This window comes from Lethenteron reissneri, chromosome 41 (assembly GCF_015708825.2).
Source record: "Lethenteron reissneri isolate LAM-NWPU_2019-01 chromosome 41, ASM1570882v1, whole genome shotgun sequence".
NCBI classification, from domain to species: Eukaryota; Metazoa; Chordata; class Hyperoartia; order Petromyzontiformes; family Petromyzontidae; genus Lethenteron; species Lethenteron reissneri.
In genome coordinates, this window is record NC_083819.1 from 3,397,259 (window position 1) to 3,418,255 (window position 20,997).

General features: G+C 45.3%; 1 protein-coding gene across 1 annotated transcript in view; it reads right to left on the minus strand.

Annotated features, from left to right (window-relative positions):
* Nucleotides 1–1,762: 1,762 nt before the first annotated feature.
* ACTMAP (actin maturation protease) overlaps nt 1,763–20,997 on the minus strand; it is a 29,524-nt gene continuing 10,289 nt past the window's right edge. Inside the window, exons 4-8 of the mRNA XM_061568441.1 lie at nt 20,087–20,214; nt 17,002–17,131; nt 13,706–13,776; nt 7,538–7,668; nt 1,763–6,344 (exon numbers count right to left, since the gene is read on the minus strand). Of these exons, the coding sequence (XP_061424425.1) occupies nt 6,102–6,344; nt 7,538–7,668; nt 13,706–13,776; nt 17,002–17,131; nt 20,087–20,214 (703 nt within the window). The 3' untranslated portion in view covers nt 1,763–6,101. The remainder of the gene's footprint in view (nt 6,345–7,537; nt 7,669–13,705; nt 13,777–17,001; nt 17,132–20,086; nt 20,215–20,997) is intronic.

Below are 20,997 nucleotides of genomic sequence, written 5' to 3' on the forward strand. Positions count from 1 at the left end.
GTGCTATCACTCGTTATGAAAACACTTTCACATCTTCTTTTTTCCGAAACAGTCATTTCGCTTTGAAGGGCCCTTGCGCACGAGGGCAGGTTATCGCACCGTCAGGCGTTTCCGCAACCGGGATGATTTCGTAAAATTCACTTTCGCGTATACACATGCCACGCGGAGATCTGCTTCTGTCAACAATGCGCTAAAAAAATGACGGAAAATAATATGGCTCTCACGGCGGAAAAAAAAACCGGTGTTTTTTTTAACGGCACAAAACAAAAATGCACAGCCAAGTGCAGTTGGGGTTGCGGTGGCGATAAACTTAGTAGTTCAGGCACTTGGAGGGAGGAGAGGTGGGGGGTGGGTTGATGGATCACGCAAAGATGGGAGCATTGTGCTTGTGAGACACGCACACGGGGGGACACTGAAAGCAGTGGAGCAAACAGGTTGCTGTCCGATCTGATCTCAGTGCGACCACACAATCAGCACGGGCCGTCACTAACCGGAATAGATGCATTGCCTGTACGCACACCTCGGATTAGCACGGTTGGCTACGTACAGCGGCGCAAAAGGAGTCCAACATGCGCGCATAAATAAGTTACACGATATGTACAGGTGTGCGTTTGTGTACCAGGCGTATCAATTTGTCAGGGTCGTGAGTTGATTCAATCGTGTTTACACGTCGCCACAGTTCATCACGCCGGCTGGTACGGATTCCTTCAGATATCACTCACAGCGAGATGTGAGCCATGGCTGGGAATCGAACTCGGGTCACTGGGGTCACATCGCATCCACTCCCGACGCAACGTTTTTCAATCGAAACACATCGATTCTTATGCACGCGAATCAATGCCGTGCGTAGAGTTCATACGGCACGTTAGGGTTGGGTGTGAGGTTCATGAAAAGGACATGGGGCCAGGCCCACACGAGATCATGAGAGAGGGGTGTTGGCAAGGCATGCGAGGGAAGGGGTGGAGGAAACCTATTGACGGGAAAGAGAGGGTAGATATTAATGTTTATCAATTTTACCAGGTAAGGCCCACTGAGCTATGTAGCTCTTGTTCAGAAGCGACCTGGCCACATATGATAGCTCAACGAAGTGGGAAATTTATAGCAGCCAAACACTCTAAACGCACGTCGATTCTAAATGTGGAGCGCAAAACCGGAGGATCTGGAGAAAAATCCACGTGACCACAGAGAGAGCCACGCAAACTCCAAATATACAGCAGCAGGCGCCAGGGTCGGGATCGAACCCACGACCTCCTTCATACCAGGCGAGGCAGGGAAGAGGAGAGGCAGGGAAGAGGAGAGAATGCCAATGGGGCTCCGGGAATGATGAGGCCGGTCGTCAACTGCAACACCAGTCGTCCGTGCACTACAGGTGTTCGCTCGTGTTGGGTGTTGGTGGGAACGATGCAAAGTTCCCTTAGCAGTTAAATTTCGATTTAAAGCTTTCGTGACTGCAGGGATTCATCTTCTTGGTACTTTCGGTAAAGTCACATAGAAAGGAAATAATAAAATAATAAAACATAATAAAATAATTCTCACGACGTTTCGGCCACAACGCAAGCAGCCGTCCTCAGGTGAAGAACAGGTCTGTCGAGAAGACAGAGTCTGACAGGTCTGTCGAGAAGACAGAGTCTGACAGGTCTGTCGAGAAGACAGAGTCTGACAGACCTGTTCTCCACCTGAGGACGGCTGCTTGCGTTGTGGCCGAAACGTCGTGAGAATTATTTTATTATGTTTTATTTTTATTATTTCCATTCTACGTGACTTTACCGAAAGAACCAAGAAGATGAATCCCTTAGCAGGTCGTCTCGCGTGGACTCCCTTCCACATGGATCGGGAGCTCAATCGTGACACATCAAAACCATCGTTGCACCCCTAGCGGAACACATCTCGTATCGCCATTGATCCAAATGCCCGCGTTCCTTGTGACCGACGGCGCAGACCCCACCCGCTTAAGCCCACTCGCTTGCCACGTAATGAAATTGACATCCGGCACTAAATGGGGGAAAAAGTGCGTCACGGCACTCGGCTCGAAGCCATTCAAATGTACGGGAGAGCCGACCGTGCCGAGAAATTGTCCACAATTCATAAGGCGTGCTTATCGTCTGGTTACAGCACAAAAGGCTCAACCTCTCTTGGCCCTGGGATGTTCAGGAGAATGCGCAACGGCGGCGCGTGTTTGAACAATCACGATGGAAAGCCATTGCAGAGGTAGGACATCGCTTAGGAGCGAGCCTTTTAGTTTAAACAGAGGGTTCGGGGGTTGGGGGGATGGTGGTGGGGTTGAGCGGCCTTCATTCTCGCTATTTACTTTTCTAACCGACACTGGGGTCCGTGCTCTTAATTTTCGTGTGCGCACAAATTCGAGGCCGCGTTCAATTCTATTTAGCGTAGCCGGCTGTTGAGCTGCTTTCGCGCCGTAAGTAGCCAACCGCACTCATCGGAAGCGCGGGATTTCGTTGTCGCCAGGCTGTGTGCAGTTACAGCGCTGGGCAATTCCCTGTGAACTACGACTGGCGCTTTGGTTAAAAGGTGGTTGGGGCAGTAGAAAATGAGGCAGTGTCAAACGACCAAAACGAGTGCTACATTTCAGCACTGGTACGTCTGGAATTACAACTCCAGAGGTCACCAGTTCGAGCTCCCAGTGCAGCTGGTGGAACAATGGAGAAGTTCCTTAAATCCACCACCACTTTCTCTCCAACCAGCATAATGAAATTGGTACACCACAGATAAGCTATAGCAGGGATGCACCTTTACTTTGCCACTGGCAGTGAGTTAATCGTGGTGAGTTAGTAGTGGTGAGTGAACTATTTTTTGGTATCTTATCAGGTAAGGCCCACTGAGCTATACCTGTACAGCTCTTTTTCAGAAGCGTCCTGGCCACAAATGATAGCTCAACTGTGTGGAAATATATATCTGCCAAATACTCTAAATGCACGTTGATTCTAAATGTGGAGGGGAAAAACCAGAGGACCCAGAAAAAAAATTCACGTGACCACGGGGAGAGAGAGACACGCAAACTCCAAATATACAGGCATCAGGGTCGGGATCGAACCAACGACCTCATGTATACCAGGCGAGGTAGTTAACATCTGGCCAACGTGCCAATTAAAGCCATTAAGAAACTGACTGTTGGGCCACGTTGGTCAAAAATTTGGTAAAACAGATCGTAGAGGCCCCTTGGAGCCACATTACTGAAAGGGAGCAGAAACAGCAATGAGGTTTGCACGAAATAAAATGGGAAGACCTTGTTAAAATGAATCGGAAAACGTGATCTTGGCATGGGATCCATGAATAAAATAACAGACAAAATATAACGAGCGAGCTCGTTTTAGAGGCTATACATCTCGTACTCAGATAAAAACAAGTTGAGAATAAGCATGCATACTCATGGATAATGCAACGCTTTTCAACACGTGTTGTCTTCCAACATAATTAATTGGCAGTATGTAAACCGATAGGCAGCTTCGAAGGCAAAATGCGTTTGCACTTTAACAAGTAGTCATTTTTTCTGTGGTTCAAGTCTGGCAGATTGTAGGCACCGCTTCGGTGAATTTGGCAGTTTTCGAAAGAGTTAGTCCCCAATTGAAACCCGACTTTAAGGAATTCCCTCTCATCGACTATCTCCCAAGTTCCCCAAAACCTCGCTTAGTAACAAACAAAAGCACTATCATATCGTATTCACTAACACCCAAAAATAAGTTCCGCTCGACATTACGGGCCTCTGGGTGTGCGCTAAGGAACCATGGTTTTTGAAAGAAATGCCGGTTTCCTTGATCTTGGATCGTCTTAACGAGAGTTATCGCAACCCCGTCTGTTACGGACAGAGGGATCATGCGTAGGCGTTCACCCTCAGTTGGAAAGCACGAATAACCACGGACAAAATATACAGGCAGCCATTTCAGACGTTAAACATTCTTGAGAATAATTTGTCACCAGAAATGTTGACCGACTCCTCGCATTTTAAAACGAGGTAACAGCAATGCCGGTGTAACCCTGTGCGGTTTCAGACGCTGTGCATTATTCGTTGTGCCGCTCAAACATTCGCCACGGCCACCACCATCGCCTGGTTATCGTTGCTGGATTGTCACTAAACCAAAAAGGGATTTTCCACGTCCTCTCTGTCGCTACGTTGTCTTTTGTTAGGAAAGCGCATCCTTATTGCTTCACGAGGGCAAGCATTCTGGCCCATCTATGTTCACGAACCGAAATTAAACGTGCTCCTTAAGTATAACGCTCATGAGCGTTCAGTACTCGTATGCTGAGAGAAAATTACATGCAAGTATTCTACCAAACACGCACATAATACCGCATCTCACAACAGATATCGGAATCTAAGCAGGATAGTGCTTGGATAGGCAATCTCATTTATCGTCAGATCTGTACTGTATAACTACCGTACCATCGCAGGAAGCCCATGAAATAGAGCCTAACAGCTTATTGGGCCCTTCCTGCCGAAATAAATACAATCTATCTGAAGCCAGGCAGCGATGAGTCTGGATCGTGCGAGGATGTGTGATCACCACGCACGAACTCCATGTCACGGTGCTTGCGGGGGGGGGGGGCGAAACAAGGTGGGCAGGATAGGGCGGTGCGGAGGAAAAAAAACCTCTGTCTTTTCGGCCAACATCAACCGTCACCACCCAGCGTGGTGAAGTAAGTAACCCCCACGGCACACACAGGCATTGGGAGGGGGCCACATCCAGTAGTGAGCTGACAATCGGGCGACACAAGTGATGGTACATGAGCATTGCACCAAAGCATTTGGTGGCTTCATTCTCTTTACTGCTTCAGGACCATTCGCACCACTGTCGAAACAGACGCATTCATTTTTAAAACGTGTGAATCGCAATTAATGGCATGTTTAAAAAAATATTATCTCGATAATAACGCTGCTAATGTGCGCCCGTGTCTGTTCACGTATGTTGTGCAAGGGGCTGAGCGAGGAGGAGGTGGAGAAAAGGAAAATGAAGTCTGCATTGTTTTCAAAAACGCTGTAATTAAAATACAATGGGAATTTACCATTTGCATAATTGGCTTTTGTAAAATACAAAAGAAATTTGTTACAACTAATCATCCTTCGAGTTAATTAAAAATTTGTGTTTTGTGCCACTACACATTTGCACACAATCTATATTCATTCACATTTTAACGCAAAAAGAGACAATTGTCAAGGTTTACCGAGGTATATTTTTGCGCACAGTTTATAAAATAAAATAGAGGAAGCACTGACGCAGTGGTGATGACATTACGCAATGAACCCGGTGACCCGAGTTCAATTTCTGGAATTTTACTAAAGTGAAAAACCAAATTTAACACGAAGGTTTTGCGTGCATTCGTTAAACGATCAGGCTAAGACCACCAACTTACTACACCTGAGACGGTCGCTGCATCACGCGCTTTGAGATGCGCTTCTGCGGCCGTCTGGAACACCTCTTCCTTCCGATATTAGGAAGCCACTGGAGCGATGCGTTTTAAATCATCTAGATTGAAAACTAATTTCTTTAGAACAGCTTTTTGTGTTTAGTTCGTTGTCCTTCCCCCACACCTCCGATTGGCACGGTAGGCTACGTACGGTGCGAAAGAAGTTCAACATCGAAATATACATAAATCACGTGTGGTTGAAACCTGGATTGGATTCTCAGCGGTATGGGCTTGGTGCTCCAAACCCAAGCGATGGGCCAACGGATGGGGCAACACCACTCTGACACCCTGGCCATCCGGCCACCTTACTCGCCATAACTTTTGCAATACACATAGGAAGCGGTAATTTTCACTATCTCCCTATTTATTTTACCAGGTAAGGCCCACTGAGCTATGTAGCTGTTTTTCAGAAGCGACCTGGCCACAAATGATAGCTCAATGAAGTGGCTTATCATTCGGAAAATTATAGCAGGCAAATACTCTCAACGCATGCTTCTAAATGTGGAGAGAAAAATCGGAGGACCTGGATAAAAAAAATCCACGCGACCACGGGGAGAGAGAGAACATGCAGACTCCAACAACCTCCTGTACACCAGGCGAGGTAGTTAACATCTCCTCTTCCGCTGCGTTCATCCATGGTTGCGTGACCAGGGGGGGGGGGTGGCGGGGGGGGGTGAAGATCACAGCGGTGCTAAGATTTTTCCCACGGCTGGCGTCACCGTCGCCGGCGCCAGGAGCAGCAACTTCCCGCAAAGCCCGGCACGTACGCCGCCCTTGGCGGGCACCACGTACGTGGTGCCGTCCGCTTGACGCCGGGGGTCGAACTCGAGCAGCTGCCCGTTGCTCTCCGCCACTCGGTCGAAATCCCAGAGTCGATGGCGCACGCTCTTGCCTTGCTTGGCGAGCAGGTAAAGGGCACGCACCTGGGGCGCGGGGCGGGTTGAGGGCGCACGCGCGTGCACAGGCGGCGTTAGTTCCGTCGGAATTTTTCACTTCGGCTGTGGTCTCGAGTCGAGTGGAAGATAAACAACCCGTGGAATTTTAATCAAGCCTTTCTGTGCGGATTTCATTCATTCTGTAAAATACAGCGGTAGTTAGGTATTAAACGTTGGTGTGATGGGTGGGAGTTTTCCACCCACACCCCTCCAAATATCATCAGGTAAATCCATCAGTGATCTCTGTAACTATTTGCCAAATACATAAGACAATGACCATTTTTATCGTCTTCCTCAGTGCACTGCGGTCTTGAAGAGCGTTCATGAGTTATATCTTAAGTCTACGTCTCCGCTCAGGTTCCATAAATTCGTCTTGTCATAGTCCCGTTGAAGTCTTAGAGGTGAGCAGCAGTCTTCAAGTCACGGTCAAGTTTGATGATTTTCATCCACTCAGTCATGCTTGCCTGAAATTTTTTTTTTTAAATCCCACTTGGTTGACAAATAGTTTGGCCACTGTTTTCGAGGGGGGGGGGGGCGAGAGAGCGCGGGGTCACAGGACAACGTTCGCATCAACAAGCGGGAATGCCTCCTGATGGATGCCTCGGGAGGAGGAGTATGGGTAACGATTAATACAGCTCTGGCATTGCCTAGTGGGGGGGGGGAGGGCATGGAGACTGATCGAGATTTGAAACAGGTACCCGCTTGGCGAAATTGGCAAAGCTCAGAACGATGGGGCATTTATTCGTAATTAATTTTTGCCGTTTCTGAAAATAACTATTGCCGCAATGAGTCATTGGATCCGTTTGATAAAAGCAGAGCATAAGAATTGATTTTGCAATAACTGGCTCATTAAATTCAGATTTTCTTGGCTTATTTTATTTCATTCTTACCGGTCACTTTTCTCGCCTCCCTTCCCTTCATCCTTTTCATAATAGTTGTGTTACCCAATCTCCTCTCTTTTTGTCATCCCTCTCACATCCATTCCACTTAACTGTTTTAAGATTTTACAAAACCTATTAAAAAAAACTTCCCAACACCACCTACATTTTTCTCGGCATCCTTAATATAACATCCTCACTCTTAAAAAAAAAATTGTAATGTGATGATCACACGTGCACGTGACTTTTCATTGGTCTAATCTATCCAAAATGGTCGACAGGTCGTGATTTGAAATTCTGAACCTGTAGTCCAGGTGCAGAGAACAACTCCTTGACTCTCTCCTCTGCAGATTCTGCGGAATACAGCCCTGGCGTTGCTGCAACTTCCTCGAAACACGGCTCCACGTCCGACCAATCCACACCAAGCAGAGCCCCTGAAATGACAGAGCATTGTTAAACCGCTGACGCAAGACAAGTCGCTAGAAGGGCTGATTGCCGGCGGTCGAAACTAATGGCGAGAGTGCCAGCCAAAGGAGGGAATGTGTTCAAGGTCGAGAGGATGATCCACGGGAGCGTTGAAGTCAGCGCGTATTCAGGTGCTACCTGGAACGCCACGGTGGCGAGATGTTAACTACCTCACCTGGTATACGGGAGGTCGTGCGTTCGACGCTGACGTCTGTATATTTGGAGTTTGAATGCTCTCCCCATGTGGATTTTTCTGGTTCCTCTGGTTTTCTTCTCCAGAATTAAGAAACTATGCATATAGAGTATTTGGCTGCTATAAATTTCCACGTAATAAGCCACTTCGTTGAGCTATGATTTGTGGCTCAGTGGGTCTTACCTGGTAAATAAAAAAAAGTTTCTAGTAGAAATACGTCGAAGGATTGAGAAAGATGGCGCCGGCTTTGGGAGGCTTTCATCTAGCAGTGGCCAGATCATGGCTGATGATATAAATGCCGGTGATAATAGTGTTTCGATTTAAAGCTTTCGTGACTGCAGGGATTCATCTTCTTGTTTCTTTCGGTAAAGTCACGTAGAAGGGAAGTAATAAAATAATAAAAATAAAACATAATAAAACAATTCTCACGACGTTTCGGCTACAACGCAAGCAGCCGTCTTCAGGTGAAGAATGAGACACTACCAAACTAGGAGCTTATATATAAGCTGCATTGGGGGTTGAAGAGCGCCTTAACAAAAAGAATGTGCATGTGAAGAGGGATTTAGCATATTCATGGAAAATGCGTAGGCGTTGGGCGGGGGGGTGTCAAAGTCATATTATGCCCATGCATTATGCAGGATCAGCAGCAACCAAGGGGGGTGCAGGGATTAGCAGTAACAAAGGAAAGGAATGTTAATGATATGTAGCTGCAGTTACTCAACAACCACGTAGAAAACTAAAGTATAAACTACATAAAAAACTAAAGTATAAACTGCATCGCACCATCAGTATACTTACTATACTCTATAATAAGCTGAGTTACTAACAGCAAGTAATACATTACAATTTTACCTCGTAAAAAATTCTATAATATGCTTCCATCTAAACCTTATTCTCTTACATCACACGAGCATATACCGTACTATATACTGCCATAGATAAACCCAACATTAAATTATATACTGTATTGCTGTAAACCAACCTATATCTTATACATTTAATATCACACTATGTATTATTCTACACACCCTAATGTGTATCGAAATGGTTTATTACGTCCTTCCAATGATTGCTGAGCCAGAATCCATCTTCTCGGTTAAAGTTGTCTCTGTGTTTGTATATGTGGATCGCCTCATGAACGAATCTCTCATGATAGCCAGATGGCTTGCAGAGAACCTCTGTCTTGGAGAAGTCAATATCATGTGAGCCCACTGAGTTGTAACAGTGATCTGCCACGGCTGAGGTGTTAGTCCTACCGTGTTTCAGGTCAGCTTTATGTTCACGGATGCGGTCCGAGACATGTCGTTTGGTTTCCCCAATGTAACTGCTACCACAGAGGCAACTTAGTTTGTAGACGCCAGGGTACTGTATGTCTGGAACCACATCTTTTACAGACGGTACCAGATCACGGATTTTATGTACTGTGTTGAATCGGACCTGGATCTTGTGTTTAATCAGGATTTTGGAGATCTTTTTTGTGACCCCAGCAATGTAGGGTAAGGTGATGGTCTTGAAAGGCTCCTCAACAGGATCCTTCTTGATGGTTGGAGTGATGGCTTTGCTGATTGTATAGTCGGAGTAACCATTTGCCTTAAGAGCTTGGCGTACGTGTTTGAGTTCACTGGAAATGTGTTCATGGTCGGAGATGCATTGGGCTCTATGATATAGAGTCTTGATGAGGGAATTCTTCTGAGATGGATGGTGGTGGGAATCCGGTTTTAGATAAGCATCCGTGTGGGTGGCTTTCCTGTAGACAGAGTGGCTCATTGAACCATCAGGTCTCCTTTTGATTAGGACATCCAAAAAGGGTAGCTTGCCATCATTTTCGACTTCCATGGTGAATCTGATGGCTGGGTGTATGGAATTGATGTGGTCGAGAAATTGGTCTAGAGCAGGCCGGCCATGTGGCCAGATGACAAAAGTGTCGTCTACGTACCTCTTCCATAAGGTCGGGCGTAGAGTGGCAGTCTGGATGGCGTCCGTCTCAAATTTCTCCATGAAGATGTTGGCTACAACCGGAGATAGGGGGGAGCCCATTGGGGTGCCCTCAATTTGCTTGTAGAAGGTTCCATTCCAGGTGAAGTATGTATTGGTTAAGCAGTGTCTCACCAGGGGGGGTACCCCAGCATTCAGTCCTTGATGAACCAAGTCTTCAATGATTGCGATGGTGTCAGGCACAGGTACCTTGGTGAACAAGGAAACCACATCAAAACTGACAAGCAGGTCGTCTGGGGACAGGGCAATCCCCTTGATTGTCGATACCAGGTCAGTAGAGTTTAGTACTGCAGAGGTGGTTTTTCCAGTGAAAGGCCGTAGGATTTCGGACAAAAAACGAGCCAGTTTGTAAGTGGGGGAGTTGATAGTAGAGACAATGGGACGAAGAGGTGTATCTTCTTTATGTATCTTTGGCAAGCCGTACAATCTTGGTGGTCTGGCTGCAGAAGGTTTCAACGAGAACTGTTTGGTCTGATCAATTAATGCGGTTGAAGCAGAAATGATGTTGTTGGTTTTGGAGACGAGGCTGTTGGTGGGGTCTCTTTTTATTTTTGTATAGCTGCCATCGTTTAGTAGTTCTTGAATTTTGTTGTTGTATTCTATTTTGTCCATGATGACAGTGGCATTGCCTTTGTCGGCTGAGAGGATGACAATGTCATCCCTCTTTTTTAATTGAGCTAATTCAAAACGCTCCTCTTTGCTGATGTTGCTAGCTGGCATCTTAGCGTTTTTGAGGGTTACAGAGATTTCGGATCTTGCTACGTCTGCAGCGATGTGACTCAAGCCCTTGAGAGCTACATCTACTCGAGCAATTATATCATTAACTGGTATGTGTCTAGGTGTGACTGCAAAGTTTAGTCCTTTAGCTAAAACGGATTTCAAACCTTCAGAAATAGGACTGTTACTGCGATTAATTACGACTTTGTTAATATCTAGCTTTTCAATGTGTGGGTCCGGTTTCTTGTTTGAGAGGCGATTGAATTTGGAAATCAAGTTGTCCTTACATTTAGTCGACATAGCGGCAGCTGAAGAGGCAGTCATTTTTTCCACATGTTCCCAATCCGATGTGGACATTGTTACACTCAAAGATAAGTGTGATTTGTAGAGTGTCTTGTCTAACTGATCTAGTTCGGTGCGCGTAAGTCTGATTTTCTCTGAGATAAGAGCTAAGCTAGTTCTAGACAGAATTCGTTTCGCATTAGAAGAAGTTACAGCAGCAGATGTTAGTGTAAATGCGTTTGGTATTACCTTAGAGTCGCGGCATCTCTTCAGAAAGGTGAGAGACTCGATTAGCTGAGCCTTCTTATCCCGGAGCTTGTTGAAGGATCTCAGAGTTATGTGGAAACCCTCCCCGTAGAGGCGGTTAAATTTCGATTTAAAGCTTTCGTGACTGCAGGGAATGAATATGCTAAATCCCTCTTCACATGCACATTCTTTTTGTTAAGGCGCTCTTCAACCCCCAATGCAGCTTATATATAAGCTCCTAGTTTGGTAGTGTCTCATTCTTCACCTGAAGACGGCTGCTTGCGTTGTAGCCGAAACGTCGTGAGAATTGTTTTATTATGTTTTATTTTTATTATTTTATTACTTCCCTTCTACGTGACTTTACCGAAAGAAACAAGAAGATATTAGTGTTACCATTAATTACCACGAAGCATTTGTAAATACGATGTTTTACATATATACTGTTAATATCGTGAGTAATTTCGTGATAGAAATCAATGCAGGTTATCACAATTGGGCAACAAGTTGACGGACATTCGTTTTCTATTGAAACTAAAGAAGGGTGATGATATTTTGCGCACAGCCACATCGGTTTGTTTGACCATACTTCACCGATCCGGTCGGTGTGTGGCTGAGTGAATGTGGGGAGCCCCCCCCCCCCCCCAGATGGGTTAATCTCTCACCTCACCAGCCATGTCAGCCCAGGGACAGAAATCAAACTTTAAGAGAATGCATTTTGTAGTAATAGGTTTTTACCCTTTCAACTGGTACAAAACTGACACCTTTATACAAGGGATCATGTTTACAATAACCACAACACAAGCAGTCAAAATGCAAAAAAAATAAACAACTCTGATAATGATAATGATATGCATTGTCCTTGAAGTTGATTGGTCCACACCCGAGACAGCTTTTCTTAGAGCCTTTTGGCGTCATCTGGTCCAACACCAATGGAGACTAGGCTCTAAGAAAAGCTGTCTAGGGTGTGGACCAATCAACTTCAAGGACAATGCATATCATTATCATTATCAGAGTTGTTTATTTTTGTTTGCATTTTGACTGCTTGTGTTGTGGTTATTGCAAACATAATCCCTTGTATAAAGGTGTCAGTTTTTGTACCAGTTAAAAGGGTAAAAACCTATTACTATATTTTGCCACCGGTAAAGGAGGTCTCATAGTATTAATGCATATTTTCTTTTTTATCTGATATTAAACCAAGTATATGGCAGGTTTCCACCCATTATAAATTAATCTAGTTTCAAGCATGCGCCGCGTAATCACCACATCATCCCGAACACGTCCCAGCATTAGTTTAATGGCCTCTCTATCCTGGACCATCTGTACACCCATTAATCGTATGCACTCATAACCTGTTGGCGTGATTGTCTGCAATTTTACTTTTCAATATACAATAGTTTAATTTTACAACATGCATGCAGTAACCTAGTTTCAAATTACATCTTTAACGGTAAATTTCAAATCAATGAAAGCTCATCCTCTGTTGATCTTTGGTATTTATTGTGCAATTGCTATGAATACTGAGCATCTGGTGATATTTTAATTCCCAAGTCAAATGTAGTCTACTCATGAAGTGTATTACAGGCCACTGCATTCTCACTGATAGATGTTGCTAAGCTAAAGGGGAGCGGTGGCGCAGTGGTTAACACACTGTGCTGTAAACCTGACAAATCCGAGTTTAATTCCCAAGCAGGTTTGACATCAGTGGTGAGTGATATCTAAACTGGCCCAGGGCCCCACCACACTCATTTCTTTAGAACGGTTGGCAACGTACGGTGCAAAAAAAAGTTCAACATACATACCATCAACCTGCACTGATCAGCATGGTGAAATATGGTGAAATATGGTGAAATATGGTCAATGACCCCCGAAAATCACACGGTGTAGGGAGGTATTAATCAAGCAAATAAATATTATTGTTGTGTAACTAATTCTATTGAATATTTGCTGTAATGAATCTTACGCAATGTATTAAGTAGCTATTGCTTATTCTTGGTTCTTTCGGTAAAGTCACGTGGATTTCACACCTGATGATGATGATTGCTTGTGTTGCAGTCGAAACGTCGTGATAATTTTTATTGTTTTATATTTGTATTATTTTATTATTTCACTTCTACGTGACTTTACCGAAAGAACCAAGAATATGAATCCCTGCAGTTACGAAAGCTTTAAATAAAAATTTAGCTATTGCTTCTTTGACCCAAGTCACAATAAATGCCTCGTTACTCCAGTGCTCCCCCATTTTTTTATTGTATAACCTACGCAAATACACATCGGTACGCATGAGCAATTTGGTTCTTTTAGCATTAAAATTGCGAAGGAATATAGATTGTGTGCAAATGTACGGTGCACTACAACAATTTTCTTAATTAACGCGAAGGATGGATTTGTCGGGTAGCCGAGCGCTGCGACCGCAAATTGTTTCAGAATCCAACCCCCCCGCGAATTTCAAATACGACACCGATAAACTCGTCGCAAAGTACGCACAACCGCGATTGTTGTAAAGCACTGCGGACATGAAGCGGTGACTGTAACGCGAGGGTGCCCTGTGCAGACAGTGACGCGTTGCGGCTTACCGGTCACGACCGCCCAGTGAGCCTTGTGACCACGCTTGTTACACGGCTCGTAGTTGCTGTCCGAGTCGTATCTGAGGTTCCGCGTCAAGGGGCTTGGGGGGGCTATGGCATTTACACTATGAGACATCTCCTTTACCAGTGGCAAAAATATAGTAGTAGGGTTTTACCCTTTAAACTGGTACAAAAAACTGACACCTTTATACAAGGCATCATGTTTGCAAGAACCACAACACAAGCAGTCAAAATGCAAACAAAAAGAAACAACTCTGATGATGATAATGATATGCACAGTCCTTGAAGTTGATTGGTCCACACCCGAGACAGCTTTTCCTTAGAGCCTAGTCTCCATTGCTGTTGGACCAGATGACGCCAAAAGGTGTTTGTTTGCATGTTGACTGCTTGTGTTGTGGTTCTTGCAAACATGATGCCTTGTATAAAGGGCTATGGTATGTTGCACGGCGTTCGCTTACTCCGATTAGCGCGGCTGGCGACGTACGGTGCGAAAGAAGTTGAACATGCTGTACATAAAATACAGAGAGCGCTAGGTGGATAAAATGGAACGACTTGGTACAGTGGGGAGCACACAGGTTGTCACGTCTACCAGCCGTCTCAGTCAGTTAACCTATAGCACCGGAGTTTGTCCCGTAACCTCTTGCCACCAGAGATCCTTCCACACTGCACGTGGCTTTGAGGTGCACTGTGCCTGGCACGAGCGCCGTGGTGAGGTCACCGCTATTTCGCGCAGAATGCGGAGATCCTTGTTGTTGTTGTGAGCCAATGCCCAAGAGGTCGGTGCTTGGTGGCATTCGTTTACTCCGATTTGCACGGTTGGCAATGTACGGTGCGAAAGAAGTTGAGCGTACTGACATGCGTATGTTTAGATTATTTTGCTGCTCTAAGTTTCCACATAAGCCACTTTGTTGAGCTATAATTACTGGGCCAGGTCGCTTCTGAAAAAAGAGCTATATAGCTCAATGGGCTTTACCTGGTAAGATAAAAAAAAAATAGTTAAGTTTCAATTGTGTATATTTTTATGCGATTTGTTTAACCTTTCCTTTAGTTTCCACTGTAGCCGAAACGTCGTGAGAATTATTTTATTGTTTTATTTTTATTATTTTATTACTTTCCTTCTACGTGACTTTACCGAAAGAACCAAGAAGATGAATCCCTGCAGTCACGAAAGCTTTAAATCGAAATTTCCACTGCTATCGCGTTTTTATATTTCTTGTTATTTATAACGTTCTGACCCCGCGTGCACCTATTGGACATCTGTCAAAAAGAGCTTCATAGCTCATCGGATTCCTCAAGTATAAACAAATATGGATTCCAAAATAAATATTCTGATTCCGATTCTGACAGACGCACATTAGGACAGGCGCACGCGACCGGGGACGCGCGAGGAGATGCGTTACGTCGCTTGCAGCGCGCCGCGGGGCACACCATACCGCTCTTGGTGCAATGTCCCAACGTATCCGCTCTTGCGGCGAGAACGGGGGGAGGGGGGGGGGCTCAGCCACAGTTCACGAACAAGAGAAAAGCAAAAGCTGCGGCGATGTCTCGTGACTCATTTCTTTACAACTGCTTTTTGCGTCTAGTTTTTTGTACTTCCTCCACACCTCCAATTAGAATGGTCGACTACGTACGGCGCGAAAGAAGTTCAACATGCGTATAGACGTACGTGACACTCGGGCGCAAAATGAGCAAATACGTTAACCGCTTAAGACCACAATGTACACAGTGAATAACGCAATCACAATCATTTTTCAGTCCATTGCTGTGAATGAAAGTCTCCCTATGCCGTGTTGGTCGCGGGGGGTTGCTTGAACATACTTCGCCGTGCTGGTCAGTACGGTCTGGCGCGTGGCGGGATGGCGACAAGAGCAATTGTAATAACACTCGCCGCTCATGTCAGCCACGGCTGCGAATCAAACCTCAGGCCGCCGGGTTCACGGCAAGGTGCACTAACCACTACGCCGGCGTCACACCACCACGGCCGTGCTACAATAAATACATCGGATTGATGAATAATCGACACGTGTCGAATCGTGCGTGTAAGAATTTGTTTGTCCATTCATATAAGTTGCTTAATTGGTTGGTGAGGTGCTAGGGTCGTGAGTAGACTGCGCTATGAAGCCAGCAATCCACGTTGTATTTTCGGCCAGTGGCGAGCGTCGTCTGTGCCGAACGTGGACTCCTCCTTCTCAAAGCCTCACGAAACAAAAGTATGAGTTGGCGATGCTGCGTCGGCAGTTTAAGCACAATTGACAACAACAAAATCACAACTCGCCACATTTGTCGCCGGCACTGGGGTCTTCAAAGGCAAAATAAATCAATAAAAAGAGCTCACGTTCGGGGCAACAGCCGTCATTTGTGTGCCACGAAGAAGAGCCGCTACCCCAAGCGCCGCCTGTTACTTATCCTTCTCTTTTGAGGCCACAGTGTTATTGACTCCTGTGTTGACTTTGTTGTTGTTGACTAAAAGTATGGTCAAGTATGGTCAAGCAGCCACATGTACAATTAATATATTCCTGAATCGAACCGTAGGCCCTGGATCGTGGTAGTTCGTCAGATCGCGCGGAGGGGGGGGGGGGGCAAATTGTCACGTGCCGAATATACAGTGACAACGGTACTTAAATTAACAAGAAAAAATAATGGGCTGTGCTTGCAGTGGTGTTCAAGCACAAATTAAAAAATAATCATGCATTTCACCATTAACACTGCCTTACAAAAGAAAAAAAAATAGGCTGACATTTTGCCCTTCTTCAGAGCAGGTATATAAGCGGGTAATTAAAATGTGAACACCTGAAAATGTCATTACCAATGGCCAGAAATAACCGAAACTGTTTCAGACACAGCACGCATCTAATTGGGGAGGCATAATATGTATGCAAATGCTTGCGGTTTAAACAGGAACATTAAACCATGGGAAACGAGGAAGAACAATTATGCACACGCATGGATTAGGTAACCCATTCTGACATATTTGATGATTAGAGGTATTAATGTTAGTGCTCGCCAGGCACGCAGGAAGCGGTCCGTCCGTCCGCGCAGGCCGTAACGAGACCACGGGGCTCGGATAGCGGCTCTGCCAGGGAGTGTGCCAGGAGTAGCGCAAGTCCACCCAGCAGCAAAACAACTTTACAGGAAAGTATCGGTCATTTTTGCATCATCTTTACGACAGTTATCATGCCCCTGCCCCCGGTACAGACGGACAGAACTAATGCACAAATGCTTTCAAGCAGATCTGGAAAGTGTTTAAAAAAAAAATAAATGCAGCTCAGCAGCAGAAAGGATACGGTATGAGAACGGGCTGTCCCCGTACGAGATGCTCAATAATGAGGCTTCGGTTTTCTCCCAGCATGCCGTTCTGCAACAGTGTCACTTGACATCCGTACAGGTCCTCAGCCAGTCGTGACATATCGAAAGCTGCAACAACGGAAGCATTGTAAGCAACGTGATCATCGGTGGGCGGATTATCCAGGTCTCAGATTATCCGTGTTTGTAAATACATATATTTACATGCGCAATAGTTTAACAGCTGCTGCTCACTCATCGAAGGTCAGTGGCTCAGTGCTCACTTCACCGCAAACGTAGGAAATTAAACAAATATTTGCAGGGCAGCACATCGTACAACTTGTTAGGGCACTTTATACATTTCAATTATTATTATATGTTCTGCACAGAGACAGCTGCCCCTGGGGGGTCCCCCTTGGCGAGACTGCAGCAGAGCATTGGAATGGTTGAGATGAGATGTGATGAAAGGCATTAAAGAAAGCGCCCTATACATTCAAATCCTTGATCTGTTTTCAATAAAAACAGACAACACATTATGTGTCTTCACATCCATTCTATGTAGTTAACCATAAATATGTTTGTGCAGCCTAATTTACATATGTTTAGCATTATCCGTGATTTCTTTACCTGAGCCACCCCTCCATTACCTCAGATAATTAACAATATAAACCTTACAAATTTTTTAAAACAAATGCCTTCAAACACTGCAAAATATGTGTATCAATCGATTATGTATGATAATTTTTTGTATTAAGCTTACAAGAAGAAAATCTTTGACTTTTAGTACGTACACGAGTGAATGTCATGCGTAATTTAATTACCCGGGAAAACCCTCGCTTCAAGTCTCGGAAATATTTTTTCCGGCGGGGTTATTGGGGCCTACGCCTGCACGGTGAGCGCTTTGCACGTGAGAGGAAAACCGTCAGCACACTTTGCGTTGGCGGTTAACAATGCAAAGGTTTAAAAAATAAAACCTTTATAAATGCTTTTTGTGTTCAGTTTCTTGTTCTACCCCCGCACCTCCGTTAGCACGGTTGGCCACGTACGGTATGGAAGAAGTTCAACATACACACGTGCAAAGGTTCCACACAGGCCAGTTCACAAAAACCCGCTTCATGCACTGCCTTCTGCCAGTCAAAGCGTTACCACAGCAGGTAACAGAGTTTGGCACATCTCTACGGGTGCGCTCCAAAGCTACCACATCGTGCTGCGAGAGAACGGGAGGGAGAGCGAGAGAGGGAGAGAGAGAGAGCAAACGGGAGGTTGCTCTTTCATGGAACATTAATCTCACTCCTTCACTTGGGCCCAGATGGCTTGGAGGGAGAGGGCTTACATGAGAAATGAGTGTGTTTTATTAAACACCGAGTTAAAATTATCAACAGGGTATATAGATAACCTTTCGGTTTGCAAACCTCTTCTTCATTGGGTCCACTTGTAAAATTAACACTTAAATTGATCGCACAAACTGAATTTCTTTTTTTAATTATTATTGTTAAAGAATAAATAACTGGAAATTTAATCCATCTCAGCTGCGGTGTTTAACATCGTCTCAGACCAAGCTTAAATCACATCCTTCTTTAAACTAATCATTCACAGAGTATTTTTATGTTTGGATCGAGAGCGTCTTGCAAGTCCGTAATTGAACTTGGATATAATTACACATGCACGCCTGTAATTCAGAGCTTCGGAGGCCACGGTTAGTGTATTATTTACATTTTAAAACATTCCAAACCCACTAAACTATGCCGGTGCTCGAAGATGGCAGTACAGCAAGTTGGTTCATGACCCATCTGTGCAGATATTCAAGCGTTTTACGATTTCCTCCTGCACACTAAACACTCCTTAAAATATAAACTAGGCCAAACATCCCGATACACCAGACTCTCCCGAAAATGCATCTTGAGACTCAGCGAGGCTTTCCCATTTCTATATTTTAAGATCGTAATGTTTGTTGCTGCATCTCTCCGAGCTACAGGGTAAACGCGATACATTACGCTCCCGATGCATGTGAGGAATATTGTGTGGAACAATTGATTATTTAAACGATTTACGTGAATCACCAGTAAATGATATGCTAAACGTTACATTTACGCTAATGGAGCGTACCAAACTGTGCAAGCGAGGTGTAAACATAACAACGAGATGGTAAACAAATGGACGAGATATGCACACAACTTCGCTGCCAGGACACAGATGCCGAGGTGAATCTATTTTTTCGCGACCAATATCAACCATAAGAGGTTATTTGGGTTAGATCACGTAAATATAAATGTGTCGTTAAACCCGCCACCACCCGACACAGCCGATTCGTAAGGTTTGTCATGTAAACAAAACAAGCCAATTCGTTACTCTCCAACACACCAGTGTGTTGGAGAGTAAACCCACAACATTTACACTTTTACTCTCCAACACACTGGTGTGCTGCACGAGCAACTCATTGGCGCGTTCTGATCACGTGACAAACCTTACTAATCGGCTGTGTCGGGTGGTGGCGGGTTTGATGACACATTTATATTGACGCGATCTAACCCAAAAAAAACACCTCTATTGTGTTCTAGATTTGAAGCTTTCGTGACTGCAAGGATTCATATTCTTAGGTTTTTTCGGTAAAGTCACGTAGGTAAAAAATAAAAATTAATAAAAGTAAAATAAAATAAAAATCACGACGTTTCGGAGGCAACACAAGCTTCCGTCTTGATGCAGCAGTCATGCTGTGACGGTTCCACCTGAAGACGGAAGCTTGTGTTGCCTCCGAAACGTCGTTATTTTTATTTTACTTTTATTAATTTTAATTTTTTACCTCTATTGTGAATTCTTTTTGAGCGCTCGTTGATTCCTTCTCCAAATTCTAGCCCCCGGCACTTTCATCGATCTGGCCAGTTCGTCACACGTCACTCGTCGCTGCTCGACTCCTTTCTTCGAGCTTTTATGTTTCGTAGCGGATCATCTGTACGACAGCCATCGCGCCCCCCCCCACACCACGGGCACGCGCTCGACGCACAGGCAGACCGAGAGAGAGAGAGAGAGCGAATGGATCAACGCTTATCGCAACGTCTGTTGCGGAGAGCGTTAAAGACACGCGCCCACCTGAGAACATCTCTCCCTGGGCAGTGTAGCCACGCTCCTTTGCGGTCTGAAAGATGGCATCCAAATCCGGGCGACGACCGGCGGGGGCCACCAGACACCCCGCCATGTGCAGTGCCACGAGGCCGCATCTGCGAAGACGACAAAGATCCCCCGGGTAGCCTTCACACACTGTTGGGGGCAAGGGCTGTGTTAGCGAGCACTTTACAAAGGCCGGAACGGCACAGGAATGGGTGGGAGGCCAGCACCACGCCCGGCCGCCTTTGTCTCCCTAGTGACGATGTTTACACACCGCAACAGGTACTAATTTGAGGCTCAGTCGGCCTAGGGGAGGCCTAGTACCGGTTCCGATGAACGTCACTGGCGTTGGCCATGAGCGTGAATCGAACTCGGGTCGCCGGGTTTGTAGCACGGTGCGCTGACCACTGCGCCAAAACAGTGTGTGTGTGGGTGCAGGCCACATCTGCACACACACACACAAATATAAATATTCCCCACACAGCCGACACAGGCTGTTCCGGCAAGTGTTGTTAGCGAGCACCTGTTAAGGCCACCGCGGCACAAAAGGGAGTGTTTTCACCAGCACCACACCACGACTTTGTTGAGCTGTGCCGGTGAGCGGAATGGGATTTTTGGGTATCCGTGTGGAATGATACGATATGTGGCAGCGTACCCTAATCTCAGTTCTTTGTCCCACCATGGGCTAGCTGCAGGCTGACTTCATAGTTCAAACGCGATTCCAATTTGCATTGTTTTAACTTATTTACTTTCATGCCCTGCAATGAACGTGACTTTACCGAAGAAACCAAAGAGTATGAATCATTGCAGTCACGAAAACTTCAAATCTAGAATTAAATGAGGAATTACTGTATACGGCACCTAAACCCGACTGGATCTCAAGATGCTGTACAAGC